At 36.8% G+C, this 20,440-nt stretch overlaps 1 protein-coding gene across 1 annotated transcript in view; it reads right to left on the bottom strand.

The window, feature by feature from the left end:
- LOC108696587 (leucine-rich repeat-containing protein 38) overlaps positions 1–9,428 on the bottom strand; it is a 44,649-nt gene extending 35,221 nt beyond the window's left edge. Inside the window, exon 1 of the mRNA XM_018226088.2 lies at positions 8,602–9,428. Within this exon, the coding sequence (XP_018081577.1) occupies positions 8,602–9,229 (628 nt within the window). The 5' untranslated portion in view covers positions 9,230–9,428. The remainder of the gene's footprint in view (positions 1–8,601) is intronic.
- Positions 9,429–20,440: the final 11,012 nt, after the last annotated feature.

Genomic DNA, 20,440 nt, shown 5'->3' with positions numbered 1-20,440 from the left:
ACTGTATTGTATATTGCTATGCTTTGATGTGTGACCTAGGTGTGCAGAATTTGCCATGAAGTTATTAGAAGCTTCTCCATTCTGTACTGTGACTGAGGGGTCCAGCAACATAGCCAGGCAGTTCCTCCCCAAGTTGTGCATGCAACACACCTTCCTCTCAACCAGCTTGTTTTATTGTGAGGACTTAGCAAGATGGTGACCACCCTTCCCCCAGTACATCTCAGCATTCTGTGATATCATCATGCCACAGTGGTCAGCTTATTATTTCATCATGTTGTGATGGACATGTCATCCTTGGCCTGCTTGATTATATTCTACTTCCATTCATAACATCGAGGAACATGCTGTGATACCATCAGGCTACAGTGCTGAACCTATTATGTTATCACCTGATGGATGAGTCATCCTTTGCCCACTTGAGTCTTTCCTGCTTCCATTCATACTATTGAGGAACACGCTGTGAAATCATCAGGTCAAAGTGGTCAGCTTACAATGTCATCATGTTGTGATGGACTTGTCATCCTTGGCCTGCCTAATTTTATTCTGCTTCACTTCTGCTGAATCCACAAGTGGTTGTGCTAAAGCCTGACAGATTTGCCTACCCCTAGGGTTTGGCATGTCCCCACAAGACATGCTGATAACCATCTAAATCGTTCAATTATCTTTTATTGCACTCTCTCCCTTATACCATACACATACCCTTCTTCAACTCTATTTGTGACCTAAACTGTCAATTCCCTGTCTCTCAGGTTCAGTCTTATGTCTCCTTAGTAAGCCCTGCTGATTAACAGATCTTTTATTCACTCACTATAAATTAAAAGCACGTGTTCTGTGAGTCACTTGCCATTTGTATTGAAGTTCTCAGGTTCATGCTTGTACATAGCAGTTACTTTATACTTTGCAAGTCAGAGTAATTAAGATGCTCTGTGTGTCACTGCTTCTTCATGTGTTGTAAGCCTCATTATTCAGCCTTTATAGATTACATCTCTACAATGTCTATTTGTTGGTCATTTAATCAATGTTGTGTTGCCTCTTCTGATAAGACTTTATAGATCACACATGTGTGCAAACAATTCTACATCATTTATGTAATGTAACCTCAAGCCCCTGTCTGAGGAACTACCTAACCTATGATGGGTAAGGAGGATGTTTAATTGGAAAATGCTATCCCTGTTGCCACCATATTGTCATTATCATTATAAAGGCAAGGTTCAACTGATGATGAGATTTTTCCTTATACAGATAGAGATAATTATATCAGTTGTCAATAATCAGTAGCATAACAAATTACATGCTTTAGCACCAGTGATTTCACTCCATCTGCTTTGAAATATAATGTGTCTGTATTCTATAAATACGCTAAATACGCTTAAAGTGCTCAGAGACAGACAGTTAAACGCCGTATGTAATGTCTAATTTAGTGCCTCCTTCCACGGTAATTATTCACCCTTCAATAAAAATACAATGAGCTATGCACTGTGCATTGGAAAATGGATACAATATATGACAACGGAGTATCTCAGTCTGTTATGAGATCATCAGGTAACAAGACTAGTACATATTCATACTTACATGCAATGCATTTGTTCCAACCTCAAAAATCTGCTTTGGGGAAAATATTTAGTTTTCTTGGGATCTGCATTAGACACATTGTCAGATAAAAGGACATTGTTATGAATTTAGAAGGATTCATAATATATATCAATAGTGACGGGCGAATTTATTCGCCAGGCGCGAATTCGGGACGAATTTGCGTGATTCGTCGCTACCGAATAAATTCGCGTGAAAATTCGTGGGAAAAAAAAACGGACACCAGCATCAAAAACGGGCGCCGGCGTCAAAAAACAGGCGCCGGTGTCAAAAACGCAGTTTTGCGAATTTCGCAAATGTTTTGGCAAAGGGAAACGGCGCAAATTCGCCCATCACTATATCTGAATCTTTCTACAGTATATTCTAATAATGCTGGCAATGTAAGGCAAGTAAATACATTTATTGCCAATGGTTTGTGCTATTTGATTCCCTTATAAGCAAGAGATGCTATTGGTGTGCATCCAGCCTAGTGGAAATACTAGGAAGCACATTTTTCATTTATTATTATTATTAATAATAATAATAATAATAACTGTTTTGTTTTTGCATCAGTTTTAGTAGGTTTGAACAGAGTACAACTGGTCCTGTTTGTAGGTTTGCCTTGTGCAAGATTTCCATTGTTCTCTGGTCAAAGCCTTTTTTATATACTGCCAGTGCCAAGATGCCAAGAAAGTTGCAATGACAGGGCCTAAATGCCAAGAGCCAGTGGGTGCTACAAAGTTTGCTAAATACTAAATGATACTTACTTTAAGGGTCAGGGCACACGCTCAGATTCGGGGAGATTAGTTGCCCGGCGACTTCGGAAAATGAAGCGTTCTGATTGCACCCTAAAACTACAAAACCTCTATCAAGTCCCATTTTGCATGTATATGATATATCCATGATTAATATTTGTTTTAAACAACGTAATCGGTACAGGTATGGGATATACAATATGGCAATATATCATTTCCTGCAGTCTTATTTCATTAAATAACTTTTCCATTGGACTGATTTGCTTTTTCTCTGTAACATGAGGACAATACCTTGTACACGATGGTGACTAAGCTGCATAAATCCATCTTGGTGGCAAATAATGTTTCAGTGTTTGCTGGTAGTGCAAAGGAAGCAGACCCCTAATGAGGAAACCTCAGGTCCCAAGCATCTTGTGAAATGAATCCTATACTTTTGCCTGTGTGGATTGAAGCACTGCAACCTCCCAGGCATCTAAATGACATTAAAAAATATCCACCCATCTATCAACACAGTATCAATCCGTATCAATCCACAATGCTTCCTTCCACCACTAACCACCGTCTTTAGGATCGATTATCCAATTTCTGTACAAATCCTTGTTAAGTCAAGCTAACAATCTAACCCCTGTCAGTGATTTCAGGTTAAAATCTCCCTCTATTAAGACACTTATCACTTTACTTGATTAACAAATCTCATTGAATTTAATGGCATCCACCTGGCAGATTTCAGGCTGAACTCAAGCATTTTTGAGCTCAAATCCTCCCCTCTATGTACAAAGACAGGCAGATGCCATTGAAATCAATGTCATGGAGGAAAATGTGGGATCAGGCAGTATTTGGCATTTTCCCCTCAGGTGCAAAAATGCCGGCAGAGCAGTAATGCTTTAGGTGTATGACATATTCTATAGGTTATCCCACTAAGGTAATTATTTAAATTGTAGGTCTACAAGTCTCCACATTTGTTGACTACACCTTTGTAGTTTCATATTTATTAGTAATCCTTCTTGTACAAAGTGAACGGCATTGTTAATCTATGTGAAATGGAACAGACTGGGATATGCAAATTTGCTGCTGAAAGTCAAACTAGAGGTGACAGAGACAACCAGGGAAATGCACAGGCCACGCAAGATACTTTGTATTCTGTTCACACAGGTAGTTCCAAGTTTCAATACAGAGCTCATCTGTTCCATACTACAATCCCCTCCTGAAATCTTCTATCATGCCTCACAGTACTGACAGTGGCTGTCCCTGCCCATAGCTAAAGATTAAAATATGCGTGGATCACAATGAAGTCGCATTTTTTGAAGTTCAAAACAAAGATTACGAGGCCATTTATCAAAGTCCGAATTTATCTCAATATTATCTGCAAAAAACTTTTTCGGCTTATTTATTAATACACTTTCCCAAAAATGTTGTTTGCGGGAAAAAATCCTAAAGAAATAGTGAAAAATAAGAATTTTACGATTTTTTTTTTGGAATTTTCCCACCGAAAACTTTGGACTATTGCACGAAACCCAGCGCAGATCTAAAAAATCGTTGCCACTTCTCCCATTGATTTTATGCAACCTCGGCAGGTCTGAGATTCCGAAAATGTTATGTTTTTTTTAAAATTCTGATTTTATACTAAAAAACACAAATTTATTGGATTTTCGGCATTCGGAGTTTAGTAAATAACCCGCTATGACTCCGAGGGATTGATTTATCATCCTTCTGTATTATTTTCAAGTAAAAATTATGATTACTGTTAAAATTATTTCCTGTACTGGTAAGATTTGGGGAGAAAATTGTCAAATTCTTGATCCCAATTGATTACAATTTGGATTGGGGATTCATGATTTAGAGGGGTGATAGAGCTCATCGCATGTTAAAACTGTTAAAAAGATTCTGTTTTGGGTCATGTTGCCTGATGTCAAATGTTTCAATAAAAGGGGAAAATAGAAAGCTGCTGAGAATAACATGTATAAGAGATAGCGAGGCAATAAAGTATTGTTAGGGAATACATGAATATCGTTGTGATCCACAAGACTCTTGCAGGGGACAAAAATATATACATTAAAGCTCTATGACACATAGGGGTAACCAGCATTATCAGAAGTATACAAGTGATGGAAGAGATGCAGTGATAAGTGCAATATATATTGCTCTGATGTTTCTGAATAGTCTGTGTTTTTATCAAAGATTCTTTTTAACCCTAAAATTAAGAGTAAAAGATGAGGGTTTTAAAAGTTATGAAGACCTGTAGCAAATGGAAAGGTTTTAAAAAACACCGAAAACACTCAAAAATATAGCCCTGTGCTGCTAGAGAACAACATATAAACATAAAAGAATAAATATACAAGTATCGGATCCATTATTCAGAAACCCATTATCCAGAAAGTATGGGACGGCAATCTTCCATTTTATCCAAAAGATCCAATTTTTTTTAAAAATGATTCCCTTTTTCTCTGTAATAATAAAACAATACCTTGTACTTGATCCCAACTAAGATATAATTAATCCTTATAGGAAGCAAAACCAGCCTGTTGGGTTTATTTAATGTTTACATGATTTTCTAGTAGACTTAAGGCATGAAGATCCAAATTATGGAAAGATCTGTTATCTGTCCAATACCTGTATATACCCCTGAATCATTACCTATGAGGGGTCCTTGAGATGCTTTGAAATGAGAACCAATGCTTTACAGTTTCAGCACTTTGGATCAATAGAAATGTGTAAAGCTACCGTTGTATAATTAACACTATACACATTTCAAGCAGACACCAGTATTCCCTATGCTGCGTTAAATCAGGTGTAAATGTAGAACAAGAGAGCCGTTGACACCTTCAGAGCAGAAAATTGCCTTGGAAATGCCTCACAATTGTGAATATTTTTTTGCTGTGACAAGCTTCACTGGCATCATATTTAACCCTTTCATGTCAAATGGTTTGTGGCAGATACGACAAGGCCCTGGGAATAAGACAAGGTTAGCTGTACCTAACTAAGTTCATTATAGAAGCAAGCAGTAAATTAGGAGAAAAAACAGATCAAGGACACAATGATTTTCCATCCCAAAGTCCTTGAGTCCTTGAGACTATTATTATTATTTAGATGCCAGTGCATAAACAGATGGGCCCCTTGCTCAGCACAAAATGTGCCTCTGCAAAGTATTATTTTAGACTTGGTTAGTATTTGGCAGACTCTATACTCAGCTACATTTATGCAAGTGAGAAATTAAACAGGAGACTATGGACAATAGCTTGTAGGATTCTTATATATATATATATATATATATATATATATATATATATATATATATATATATATATATGCAGCAATAGGCAGATGCTTGGAAGACTACAATTTAAACAGTTATACTTATCAATTATTTAATAGCAGTGCAAAAATAGTCAACATTATGACATGAAAGGTCACGGCACATCTGACAGTGGGGATCTGGAAAAAGCTAATAAATAATAATCTCTCCAGTTAAAATCTGGGATACCCCATTAAGTTGGGTAAAACCAGAGGCAAGTGGTTAACGTACTTCCATACTGACAATCTAATTGCTTGAGCTCAAAACTAGATAATGCCTTAATTATGAGACTGTAAGCTACTATCCCAAGCCATGACAAACAGTGAATAATATATATGGTCAGTGCAGTAGTCCTTAAATTCGAGCTTTCATTCTTTCTATCCTTTCTCCTGTTTTTTTTCCCATTAATCTTTTACAGAAAAGAAAATAAAGAAAAATCATCTTATTATAAAAGAGATAAAGAAGAAAAAGAAGAAATAGACAAATAAAAGGAAAATAGCTTAAGGAAATAAAAAATAAGGGGGGTAGGTAGGTAAATAGATAGGTAGAAATAAACAGATAAATAGATAGTCAGGTAGCTAGTTAGTTAGATAGTTAGGTAGTTAGTTAGTCTATCCTTTCTCCTCATTTTCCAGCACTCCAAATTATTTATTTTCTATCCTGACTTTTTCAGGGTGTCCTTTCAACTTTCTTGGTACTGTTTTCATTAAAATGTTCACACCAATAAAGAAAACTTTAAAAAAAAGAAGAATTTATTATTGCTGTTTATTTAAAAGTAAACACATATTTCTCATTGCAGTCCAATATAGTGGGGACAATAAAAACAGCCAGAAACAAACCTATTACAGGTGTTGGGACTATTATCCAGAATGCTTGGGACCTGGGGTTTTCCAAATAAGGGAGCTTTCTATAATTTGGGTCTCCCTACTTTATGTCTATTAAAAAATAATTCAAACATTCAAACATTAAATAAACTAAATAGGATTGCTTCCAATAAGGATTAATTACGGTATATATACTTAGTTGGGATGAAGTACATGGTATGGTTTTATTATTACAGAGTACATAATTCTGGAGTCTTTGAAAAATAGTCTTCCTGTAATTTGGTGCTTTCTGGATAATTGGTTTCTGCATAAAGGATCACATATGGAACAAGCTTAGCTTAACCAAAGCATGTGGTCAGGGAGGCCCTGAAATCCATAGCTTAAAATCTACATTTCACTGGTGCATTTGACTAACTAACTATAATTACGTTTTACTCCAACAAATGCATTCTCTTTACTCTATGCTACAGATCTGATTACCTTAGAGCAGTCATTCCCAAAATAAGTGCCAGTTGGCTGTTCCTAAAGGCCAGTTAGGGTGATATTTATAAAGAGTGCCTTTTTGTTCTCCTAGATAACTCTGAATGTTTTCCTATAAATGGAAACTTGTTATGGGATAGGGGGGCCAGAGCAAAGAGAGGACCTCCAAAAAGGGCTTAAACTGAAAAGGTCTGATGAACACTGAAGGAACATTGCCAGATAAAAATGGAAGGCATTCATAAATAGGAGAGTCGTGATAACTCTGATACCTTTTGAATAAATTTAGGTCAGGATTGGCCTGCTTGAACCCTACCTCCAAATGTTGATCAACAATTCCAGAATGTCTCAAGGTATTGAAAAGTTTGTTTCAACAAGAGCATGATGGCAGCGTACTGGACATTCTGATGTTTACTGGTCATCAAATTAAATGTTATTATTTAATCCAAATGGAAAAACAACAGATTATTTGCATTAGGCAAGTGGATTGATTGGGGAATAGTCATTGGGCTTTGCCATAATTAAACTTGAAAATGTTATAAATACCTTTTAGGGTGAAAAGCAGTTGAAAAGTCAAACTAAATGTGCTAAATGTATGGAATAATTGGAAATATATTATTAATGGCATTTAACAGTAACCCACTAACTTGTATCCTGTAATTGTTCTTCACCACTTGTTGTGTCTGTATGATCCCACCCAGTCCACAATCCCATTGCTTCCCAACTCTATATTTATATCTAATCCAACGCCATTATCATCATTGGCCGATAACCTTGATATCATCTCAACCCTCTCCCAGCTGTTTTGGCAAAAGCTCTAATCAATACAGATTCCAATATAACTTTCTTTTTCACCTTAGCTTTTATCACACTTATCTGCCGTGTGTTACCCTTTAGGCTCCTAATGTGAACTGTTAAAAAAAGAAATCTTTGATATATTTTACCATAACCATCACATTTACTAATTCCTCATGATTTAGTAAATATGAGGCAAGGTAACAATGCACCATGGGACAGCCATCATTCTTTCTTTCCTGATTCCTATTTTTCTACGAGATGTGTAATCAATAAATTAATCTTTTTTAAGTAAAATGATACCAAAGAGATTTTTTTTTTTTTAAAAAAAAAAGTGAAATACATTAATTTCTTCCCTCACAACAGAAAATACTGTTGTTCAGTTCAATAAAATATCAAGTGGATCCATAGAAATACATTCTTAGAAGTGCCTAGAACTCTGCAGTCATGCGTTAGTGCATGTAGGAGTTGTACCTTTTTGTAGACTGCAATAGCAGCACATTTAATACTTCTAATAGTTCTATATGTCACAGCTTTATAATTAGACACAGATTTCTGTATTTATAGTAAGTCCTGGTGCACAAAGAGTTACTTCTTTTTTTGGCTCAGATGCTTTGGATAACAATGTGCCAATGGTTCTTTATCTGAACAATAAAGACGTTCCTTAATTAGATTTATAAACTTGTGTCTATAATACTTATTATCAGAAATCATTGTGGTATAATGGCTCTTTGCTTTGATTTCTATTCAGCTCTGCTAGTAAATGTCTTCAGTGTGCATGCACATAGTGCAGGTGACTGTATACAAAGCTGTATACTAATACGTGCGGAGGCATATTCATGCATTCCTCTACAGTATGAGATCATGTTGCATCCATGCAAAATCCTACCTTTTTGCAGTTTCTTTGCATTTTCATCAATCCAAAAAAAGAGATTGGCAAAGTCACAGTCACATATCCAAGGGTTACCATCCAAGCGGATATTGCGAAGGGATGTGAGTGCTTCCAGGGCTGTTACACTCAAACTTTGTAAATTATTGTTATTTAGTTCCAATACCTGGAGGGAGCTCAGGCTTTCAAATGCAGCTTTGTGCACTTCCGAAAGATTATTATTCCCTAAATACAACTTGATAAGCTTTTCTGCGGATTTAAAAACCCCAGCATCCAGCTGCGTCAGGTTGTTATAGCTTAGATCTAAAAACAACAGTCTGGAAGAACTGATGAAGGTCCCTTCTTCTATTGAGGTTAATGAGTTGTTCTTGAGGTCCAGATATATAAGATCTCCGTAAAATAAAAGGAGGTCTGCTGGTATAGTCTGAATGTGGTTGTTGGCTGCAAGAAGTTTCCGCACATCCAATGGAAATGAACTAGGCAGGCTTGGAAGTCCTTGGTCCCTGCAATCTATAGTATGGTAATCCATACAAATACAAACAGAAGGGCAAAGGAACCCCAAAGGCAACATGAGCAGGCAGGAAAAGCAAAACAATGGTGAGATCAAAAGAAGGAAACATGGCAACATTGTAAAGGATTGATAGCACAGAGCAGTGCTAAGATAGAGGCATTGTGCACAGCGGAGCAGCAATGTCTGACATGTGTGTATGTGTGTGTGTGAGAGAGAGAGGTAGTATCCAAGAGATCACATATCATCATAGATCAGATAGCAGCCGACTAGGGGGAGGGGAATGACTTGGGCAGCGGCAATGTTCTGTACCAGCAAAATATATCAGCACAACTGGCAAATCCCCAGACTCCAGCCTCAGCCTGGGCTCTGTCTCCAATCAGATCATTTGTGCACAGCTTGGAAAGAAACTCACTTTATGAATGGAAATACTGATGCCTTTGCCCTGTCCTTATACTATTCCTCCTACATTTGTGCTTATAAATACAGAGCAGCACTTAACCATCATAGGCTTGTACTCTTTCATTTTGCACTGGAAATATCATAAATCCTTCGTATACAGCACTAGAAAATTATATTTACCAGGTGAAATTTCCCTTCGTCCTTTTATTTCCTTTCTTCAACATTTCTTCCTGAAAAGATGAAAGCGCACGTCTTATTACTATGTATGAATTCTGATCTCTGAAGGATGTGGATGCTACTCACTCCATGGATTTCAGAAGCAGGCTTATTGTTTGCTTTACTAGTGAATAGCTTCAGTGGATGCTGTACATTATTCACGATGGCTGGAAACCTAGAAATACACCGGCATAGACAAAATCCTTTTGTTATTCTTATTTTGTACAGGATTATTACACAATTTCAAAAAAAGAATAAATGCACTGCAATTAATATATTTATTTAGCCACCCACATACAGGAATGTCATGAAGGCACTTGACCTATATATAATGTGACAGTAGGAGCACAGCACACTTAAAGGGCAAGTCAACCCCAAAATAAAAATTTGCCTTACAAAAAAACACAATTCTAAGCAACATTTCCAATGCTTTTAAAGCTATTTGTAAAAAAAAACCAACTGCTTGGTACCCCAGCAAAGTCAGGTCTGTCAATCAGCTGCCTTGTCTTAATTTGTATCAACAGTCTAAACCACCAGGGCATAGAATGGAAAGGGACAGACAAACACTGCTTTTAATAGTAATACATATACAAGTAGCCATACCAAACCATTTAATTGTTTGGGATTACTGACAATCTAGCATTTTCCAGCAAAATGGATATGATAAAACTACACTGCTGTCATATACACTGACACACACACACACACACATACACACACACACACACACACACACACACACACTGCAGTCAACCCTACATTAACTTTGTGATTAAGTATGTACTGTACATTTAATTAATCAGTCTTTCATTGGTAAAACTGGGGCCAGTAAAAGTTTCTGAGCTGATTGGCCAGTGTAGGGGCCCCTTCTGAAGGCCTGTCTGACTGATATCTGGTTAGCTTTAACTGGTAAAACTGGCCATACACATAAATATGCACTTGTTCGACAAGGTTTCTAAACAAGCATATCAAGCTCCATTTGGCCACCTACATTCAGGATGATGCAAACTTTTACCCCTCGAGCCAATGATCAGATCATAACCCTGATCCCTAACCCATAATCCCATGATCCCTTTCCAAAAATATCCCTGAATTCGCAAATGAAGAACTGATGCCATAAATATTGAATGCATCGGCCCTTACTTGGAAGTGGAAGAGAAGCCATGACTTATCTTCCAAATTATGGGAAGGCCATCTCCCATAGAGTCCATTTCCACCAAATAGGTTTGCTGGTCCAAAAGATCCCTTGTCTGGAAAAATAATAGATCCCATACCTGTATCTCACCTCAAATGCTTGATTTAAACAGTGGGGCTCATTTAAAAACACAGTGCAATATGACAGATTTGGAACCCATCATTTTTATTGCCCACAATGCAGTGTTTTTTTTAATTTTTTTAAACCAGAATTTCAGTGTAATTGCATGCACCTACTTAGCTGCATTATTTACAAATTGAGGTGCATCAATAGAAACACAAGCTATCATCAGTTTTGGTAAATCACACACAAGTTAACGCATACATTTCCCCCCCTACATTCATGTTTGAATGGCTTTACATCTGTCATGTGGCATCAATAATAGCATTAACATCCGATTCATTTGGTGCAAACCAGTTGCAGGTATTGGCACAACCCTAGAATTACCGCCAGGACAAGTCCAACAGTAATTCAAGATTTCCCTTCCAAGTTGACGAGGAGAAGCATACAAGTTTCTTTAGGAATAGTGCCAATGTGTGGTCAGTTTGTTACCCATGTTATTTTGCACTTGCACTGGCATTCATAAATTAGCTTAGTTGATATGCACAGCATAGGCCGACTCATACAGTACATATAACACAGATGGCATACAATATATCATAGCTTTAAGCTTGCAAAGAGATGATCCCCAACCCCCTTCATTATTTTTGTATATTCTTCAGTGATTTGTACAAAACATGAAAAAAGCTGAACTATGTGGTCCCTGGGTGTATATGTCATTGAATGGCCTTTCTTTGTGTAACATATAACCAGGCACACATTTAATTAAAGCAATTAGTTAACACCACAGGCTCTCAGACAGGATTCATTTTGGAGGAAGGAAAGTAGGAAAGCAGGATATAATAAAAGCATTTATTTTCATTTTGTCCCAGTTATCTCCAAAGGGAAACTGCATGGTCTATCATAAAAATAAAACATGAAAAACATTATACAAAATGATCTATATATTTAAAAGACAGAAAGGTCCAAAGTCACTAATAGCAACCAATGAGCAGGTAGCATTTACTGTTAAACATCTTATGGGTGCTATACCTGGGCACACTTTAGTGTCTTTTTTACATTTCCCCTATAGGATTTGTAATTGAAATCATTAATTATTTGCTCTTAATGAAAAAAATAAAAAGAATCTAAGGGCGAGCATATGTTAAAACATGCAGATAGTATAATAGTGAAAAAAATACACATTTATGATTTCAATTCCAATGTATTTGTTGCCTAAAGATTAATGGCCTTAATAAGAACAGTTACCCTGGAAGAGAGCCCAGGGGAAAAACATATTCATTTCATCTGGGGACAACTAAACAGAGCGAACCAGTAAATTGGATTAAGTCTTATTTGCTTCCACCCTAGAAATAGGAAAACTTGGCCATATTTAAAGGGCTCAGAAATATAATCTTCCATAAACCTCAGAAACATGTTCAGCCAGATTAACGAGTCATTCAGCCATTAGTCACAGAGCACTAATTCAATCTTGTTTGCCTCTCCATGATATCTGATAACAAGAAGATTTAATGTAATTCTGCGTTAGCGCTGCCTATCCTTCTGCTTAAAGTCTGCACAGTTTTTAAAGCTTTTCATTTAGAATGACAGGAGGGTTTTTAAAAAACATTATCAAAATCTCACAATGTGTTTAAATGTAGCAATGTGGCCCATACTACTTTATACTGTCATTGTGTAATAAAGTGCTGCAGTTGGTAGACCAATGTTGCAGTCTAATCTATCTACTTTACAGTACCTCACAGGGTCGGACTGGCCAGCAGGACACCGGGGGAAAAACCCAGTGGGCCCCAGCCCTCATGGGCCCCCACCGGCTCAGACCTGCTCCCCCGGCTGCCAGCTGTTTTCTGCTCTGTGTTTTCCGTATAAAGATCGGGGGGGACTACCAGGAGGGCCCTATGTTTGGCAGCTATGGTGGGCCCCCAAGACTCCTGGTAGATCACGAGCTTTCCTGCAGACATTGGATTTCACTGCAACTTGATTAACTTGTAAAAATGGCTGCACTCTCAGCTGCTTTTGACATGCCTGAGAAAAGGCAAATGATGTTAGCAAGATAAGCAGCCAAGATGTGCTCAGCAGGGTCATGCAAAAATGGTGCTAGAGACAGGCCTGGATTTGTGGAAAGGCCACCTAGGCCCAGGCCTAGGGCGGCAGAATTTTAGGGGGCGGCATGCTGCCCAACCACACCCGCATTGGTTCAAAAACACTGGGGATACGCTGGAGATACAATTATTTTTTCCCATGCACCAATCCCCATTGCTCTGGTCCTGATGATGAAAATTTGCACGAATAAAGGGGAGGGGACAGGGGGCGACGAAAGGCAGTGGCCTAGGGGCGCCCACTATGCTAGAGATCTTGGGTGTCCCCTGGGGTCCATTTATTAAACCTTGATTTTTTTCTGGTTGAGGTTTTTAGTGGGAAAACCCAAATTTGTAGTGGAAAAATAAAAACTCAAATTTTTAGAGATTTATTATACCCCAAAGCTGCTAAAAATCTGAAAATACACTAAAACCTGTCAAGGTCATGTAGAAGTCAATGGCAGATGCCCCTGAAGTTGTTTCTTGACATCGTGATCTGCTCTGGATAATCCGAAAAAGCCTGGGTTTTCGTCCGATAATCTGAATGTCGAGTTTACATAGCGAAAATTCATAAAATCAAGTTTTCAGAACTTTTTTTTTTTTCAGAAAAAAGTGAGATTAATTTGAGTTTTAGTAAATCAGCCCCCAAAAGTTGGCTTTTATATAAAGATAACCAGAGTGGTAGAGTCATTCGAGGAGCAGTATCACTGTATGAGGGAAACTGTCCCGTGATCCAGCTGAATGGCTGGACCCCGGCATGATGTAGGTACAATAGTCTCTTTACTCTAGGGCTGTTTATACAGTGGCCATAGATTCACTCCGTTCCCATTGATTGACACTGTTTAAGTTTCTGCCTATTAGGAAATGTTTACATATAAACAGTTACTTAGAGAGGTTGTTAGAGAGGGGGCATATGGTTAAATCAGAGCACCCCTAGCATGATAAAACAGAGTTATTTCAGTTATTGCAGCTTTTTAGCAGTTATCAACATCTTAAAAAAGTATATACCGTAAAAGTGTGTATATATATATATATATATATATATATATGTATATATATATATATATATATATATATATATATATATATATGACTCAACAAATTAAAGGTAATTGTTTTAGTGGGGCAGAACACGTTCCTTGCACTTCCATAGTTGCACTTCACAACAGTTCCATGTCCAGCCTTTTCTGACCACCCTGTGGAACCCTGGAACTACTTCCACCCTGGATGTGATGCTAATTCCAGGCTTCCCACACTGGCTTGTGACACTGCAGTCTGTATAGACAGGGGCAGATGGAGTTATTTGACATATATTTTAGCTTCAGTTTTGTGACCCCCTTAGCCTAATAATATGCTCTGACTTTATGCAAGCTTCTGTAGATACTGTAAGTAATCCATAGACAGTGGAGACACATTAATAACATTCTTGAACATATTGCCATATTTTAAAAAGTTTTTGTTTTTCCACATTTTATTCTTGCTTGTGCTGGATGAATTCTCATAATTTGTAGGTGAATAGTCTTGTAATTGTACCCACATAGGTTGTAAAGCAGGAGATGATGGAGCAATACAAATAATAATAATAATAATAATAATATGTGTATTATCCCCAGTTATGTTTAGTTTGTTATTATTACCCAAACGAAATAAAATGCATGTTTAGAAATAATAATTTTATCATTCTTCTGGCTAACTTAATGTAGATTCTCTGTTCTATTGCTGCCTATGGGATTTGCCGCTCCATGACATTTGACGTTTGTGAGCTATAACAACACATGGTTTTATAGCAGGTGCCTATTCAAGGTCAGAGTATATTTTATCGCAGAGAGGGATACGTGATGCATTAAATGAATAACATAAACCCTGAGCAGGGTGCATGTTGGGGAATATTTCTCCATACAGAAGGACTGGATTAAATCAAGCAAACTTATATCTTCAGTGAAGTAATTTCTTTAACAAGTATGTGTGTCTTTGTGTTTGATCATATTATATAAGTTAAAACATAAAGGCTCTGCCAATGTTTATTGTTCCTATATTAGTTGAATTCCTATCGCCTTCTATCATTTTGAAATCTCTACATTCTGGATTCCTTGGGTGGCAGCTCTATAATGTACCCATGCTGTCCTTTATCTATTTCAGTGCTGTCCAACTCTTTACATGTCATAGGATATTGGGGAATATTAATCAAAGTGTGACAATCGACCACAGTAAAATTCCACCACTCTCTATTCATTTCTATTATTCTATTATATATTTCTATATATTTAGTGGTATACTTTTAGAATTGTGCTTATCAGTGGGTGAAAGTTAGAACTCCCCTTTTGATAAATACGGTTCTAAAAATCCCATAGGATTGAATAGAACGTGGGTGAGTTTTCATTTATTAATCTCTAAATTCACATTTTGATAAATCTGACCCAAAATGCCACCTCTCTCTATTAATTTCTATGGGATTTTTAGAGGCGTAAAAATTAGATTTCACCATTTGGTAAATGTGCCTCTAAAAATACCATAGAAATGAATGGAGTGGTGAGCTCTAATTTCACACATTGATAAATCTGTCCCTATGTCTTATACATTGTATTTGAGGGCCAGGTTACATTACAATGTATATATATTTTTATTTGTATAGCGCTCGCTTGATAAAAGACCAATGGCGGTCTGAAACGTTGCCGATTGTCTGGGTCAGAGACCGTGTCTCAATAAAGGTGTTTTAAAGAAACCAGTGAATGGTGCTGTCTATGATACATAAATATAGCGCTCCTTGAGGGCAAAGCACGGTACATCAAAACAATAAATAGGTAGTAACAAAAAAGGGGTCATTGCAATAATAAGTAACAATAAGTGCAGTATTAGAAACACTATTCACATATGTATAAAATATAAATACAATACAGATTAAGTGCTCAGTGTCAAGGAGACAAAAGGATGGAGGACCCTACCCCGTAGGGCTTACAGTCTAAATGGGAGGGTAACTTACAGACACAATTTGGAGGGGTATTAAAGTGCTGTAGGTTACAGTTTGTTACACTGTTATATAAGTGCCAATTACCAGTTCAGGTATTATTCAGGCGCTCCCAGAGGTAGTCTTTGAGTTTAGTTCTAAAGACATTGAAGGAGGATTCTTGCCGAGAGATTCAGGAATGGCATTCCAAATATAAGTTGCAGCAAGACACATGTAGCCGACTGGGGCCATAAAAATCATTTGGAGGGCCACATCCAGCCCATGACCCTCCAGTTGCACAGCCCTGTTATGTATCATTCCACTTCCACAGTTCATAGTATATTTAGTACAGGTATATCAGCGACACAGATGGACATCTACTGCATCCTAGAGCAAATGTGGGTGGATCACCTAAATAACTGGCCTAGTTTGACCTGGAGACAAGAACTACATAAGCAGAGAATCAAATATTTACATGCTAACTGAGTTTGAAATCAAGTTCAAACCTTTGGTCCAAATGGAACTTGCCTTTACATTTTGTTTACCATTTACCATGGGGCAAATTTACTAAAGGTTGAATTTTCACCCTGGAAGGCTTCGCAATACTTTTGCCAACTTTGCCAGACATTAATTTGAATTGAATACGTGTGTTTATCAAAATATGAAGTTTCAACTCGGCAGATGAACGCTGGTGAAGTTTCCAGTGAAAATTCGTCAGCGTGGACATTTGTAAGCAACTTTTCTCTAGCATTACTTTCTTCCTTCGTTAACATACTTACTCTTACATCAATTTTAATATGGTGGGTACAGATAGGTCATATATATGTCTTTATTAGTGAGTGTTGTGAAACAGCTGAAAGAGGCCATATAACTCGGTGAAACAGACTCTGGTGAAAAGGGTAACATAATGGAAAGTTCGCACTGATAAATTTGTGAACGATCGTTTGTCTGAGTGAAAATTTGCCTGGAGAAACAGTGAGAAACTTCACTAGCAATGAGCCTTTTCACCAGCAAATTGTCATCTTCACTTTTTAGTAAATTGAGATGTTCCTGCAAATTGTATATTTGGCGAATTTTCTCTAGAAAAGCCAACTTCACCCTTTATTAAATCTGCCCTCATGTTGCTGTTTATGCAGCAGCAGCTCAGTTGCCTGATCAACTCTATAATCCATCCCAACAACAAAGTAACACATTGACTATGATGCTTTAGTTTTATTGTAGTTTTATGTTTAATTGCCAATTATTCAAGCCTCTGCTATTCTTGATCTTCATATTTAAAACCTATCCCTGGTTCCTAGGGTTACTAACACCTATTAACACCTAGCAATCAGATAGTTAAAACTTCAAGTCTGAGAGCTGCATAACTAAAAAAGAATAAAATAAACACAAAAGTATTGTACCTGTTACCTACAGGTGCAGAAATTATTATCTTGAGTGCTTGGGACCTGAGGGTTAAATTAAGTGCAAAATTGTGCAGTATTTTAATTGAAAAAAAGTTATATTGGGAAAATACTGAAGAAACAAAAGGAATATTTGTTCAGTTTTTTCCACGTTGCCCCTGCACAAACCTACTCTGGTAACTGTGCCTGAAAGCTGGCTCTGTGTTAATTTTAAATTAGACATGTAACAGTGAGGGGCGGATCTGACCCGTTTCGGTTTGCTGAAAAATTTGCGAAACGCGAAAAATCTGCAAATCGCATTGAAGTCAATGGCCGTCAAAATAATTTTGATGCACTACAATTTACACGCGCGACTCTTTTGTCCAAATAAATTAAAGTCAATGGGCGTCAAAATTATTTATTATTTATATTATTTTTTTAATTTTTTTTTAAAAAAATTCACAGGTGACGAAATGCGGAAATTCACTGCAAATCCATGGCTGGCGAATAAATTCACCCATCACTAGTATGTAACGAAAAAATATGATTACAGGAGGCTGAGATGAAGCGATAGCAACATAATTACAGTTTAATGGGTAATCTGATATTTGAGATAATAAATCTAAACATATATATAGCAGCATAAATTATATCACTTGGATTCAGTTACAGCAATATTAATATTCAGTTGTCATCCTTGTATCCTCAATATATCCTCCCTGTGATAAATGCCTTCACACTTGGATTATTATATTATCATACTATGACTTTATTGATTAATAGTTCTGTATAGTTCTGATGATAAAGAGGATGTCTACGTCTAATGCTGTGATGTCGGTTCTTCCTATACTCTCTTGTTCTATCATCAGTCAATATTTTAAAAAACATAAATAACATTTATGTGAGTTTAAAGTAGTGTGTGAATGTGATAGGGACCATAGATTGTAAGCTTCACTGGATCAGGAACTGATATGAATGATGTACAAGCTATGTAAACTGCTGTGAAATACATTGGGGCTTTATAAATAAAAAATAATATTACTGTAATCCAAACCCCATTATCAAAAAAAGATCCAAATAATGGGAGAGCCCAAAGAGTCCATTTTAAGAAACCAATTTTAATTTTTAAAAATGGTTTGCTTTTTCTCTTTAATAATAAACAGTATATTGGACTTGATGGTAACAAAGCCCTAATGCACTGGTTTTAGCAAACAACCCCTATTGCCTCTGTCCTGCAGATTTCTCTGTATGGAATAAGTAGGGAAAACAAATAATAAATAAAGATAGGTTTGTCCAACTGAGGTGGGCCCACCAATTTGATCTTTGCCAAGGGCAAAGGTATGTACCTTGCTGCAATAAAACCGTTTCTTTGTGGCACAAAATTTTATACCCTTTGTTCATCAACTGTGAGTGTCTTGGAACAGTATCTGGAACTGCATCACTCTATCTAAAATAGTGGCACATTGCTGAGATCGGGTCCCTACGATTGTGGGTAAAACCAGCAGGACAGTGCCAAGTCAATGGCAGAAGCAGCCAGGGTTTGCCTATGAAAAGGATAGGAGTGCCATGCTTATTATTATCACTAGATAAATGAGATATTTAAGAAGAAAATGCTTCTTTGTACCCCGTTCCCTTCATTGTCCCATTTCCAAACTGTATTCAAAATACCCTGTTAGCTTCCACAGTTTCAAGAGATAATCTGCCATGCATCATCTATTCTCCATGGCCCTGACACATCTCATTATTTGTAGTTTAGTAATTATGTCACTTTTAATCAAATGTACAAAAGAAAACAATTCTAGCTGAACAGTGCTGGTTTCTAACTCCTATAATCCTACAATTTACAATGAGGACAAATGAATTCAATTACTTTTTAATGTAAAACTATCTCCTGATAAAACTGCCCAGTGTGTGTATGTGAGAGTGCCAGGGACCATAGATTGTAAGCTCCCCAGGGACAGACTGATTTGAATGAAGTAAATATGTTGTAGCATAATAAAAATATGCTAGATTTCCATGCACCATATCTACAATATTTCTGAACAGACAACAGCTCTGAGATGGCCGATTTTTGGATTCAGGCTTTTTGCAGCATCGGAATATAATATATCATTATAATTTTGAGTTTTCTAGTGAAAAAAACAATTTTTTTTTCGAGATTTTACTATTCAGACTTTAATCAATAACCCCTTTGACTTACCTGATTTTATTTAAATTTCTAGAAACTATTAACGCCCTTTTATTCTCTAGCTTTGGATTGCATTAATGACATTTAATGACAACCCATTAGATAAAGATACAAACTAATTGTAAATTACTAGTGTTCCCAAATTAACAGATGCAATTCATTTGCAAAGAATTATAATTGTGATCTGCAAGTAAATGTGGCTCAGTATAAAGCTAGGGAGGCTTAGTTACAGTTGCTACCTTGCAGAGCTATAGGCCTGACTTGATTCTAATGTAGGCTTTATCTAGTTTTCATGTTCTTATTGTATCTCTTTCAGGTTCCTCCAAAACTCACAGGCAGATTATGTGGCTGCTCCTAAATTGAAGTTATAGTGACCTCATATTGCAAGATTCACTTGTGCAAGGGCTTTTGTGAATAAACAAGTGTTGCTGGATCTATCAGGACAAAAGTTCAATTTACTGTTCATGCCTTGGCCTTTTGCAAATTGAGTTGCACACAATTTGGCAGTGAATTAAGGCTTAACACTGAAAGAAGGAGCACTATAGAACACCCTATTATTAACACAGGTAAATATACACTTTCTGAGAACTAAAAAAGGGTTCTTGTGCCGTTTAGGGCGGGTTACCACTATCCAATTTTTTAATACCGGTTTTCTTTTCCGCATGACTTTTTAGAAAACACTATTGGGGTTACAGAGCTGTTTTTGTATCTTAATTTGGGTCCCTGGAAACAACATTGAGGGGGTTATTTACTAAACTCATTTTTTTTTGGTTAAGGTTTTTTGGACAAAAACTTTTTTGAGGGAAAAAAAATAGAATTTTTTGAGGGGAAAAAAATTAGAATTTTTTAAGATTTATTATACCCCGAAGCTG

This window comes from Xenopus laevis, chromosome 7L (genome assembly GCF_017654675.1).
Source record: "Xenopus laevis strain J_2021 chromosome 7L, Xenopus_laevis_v10.1, whole genome shotgun sequence".
Lineage (NCBI taxonomy): Eukaryota > Metazoa > Chordata > Amphibia > Anura > Pipidae > Xenopus > Xenopus laevis.
This window is presented reverse-complemented; position numbering and strand designations above follow the sequence as displayed.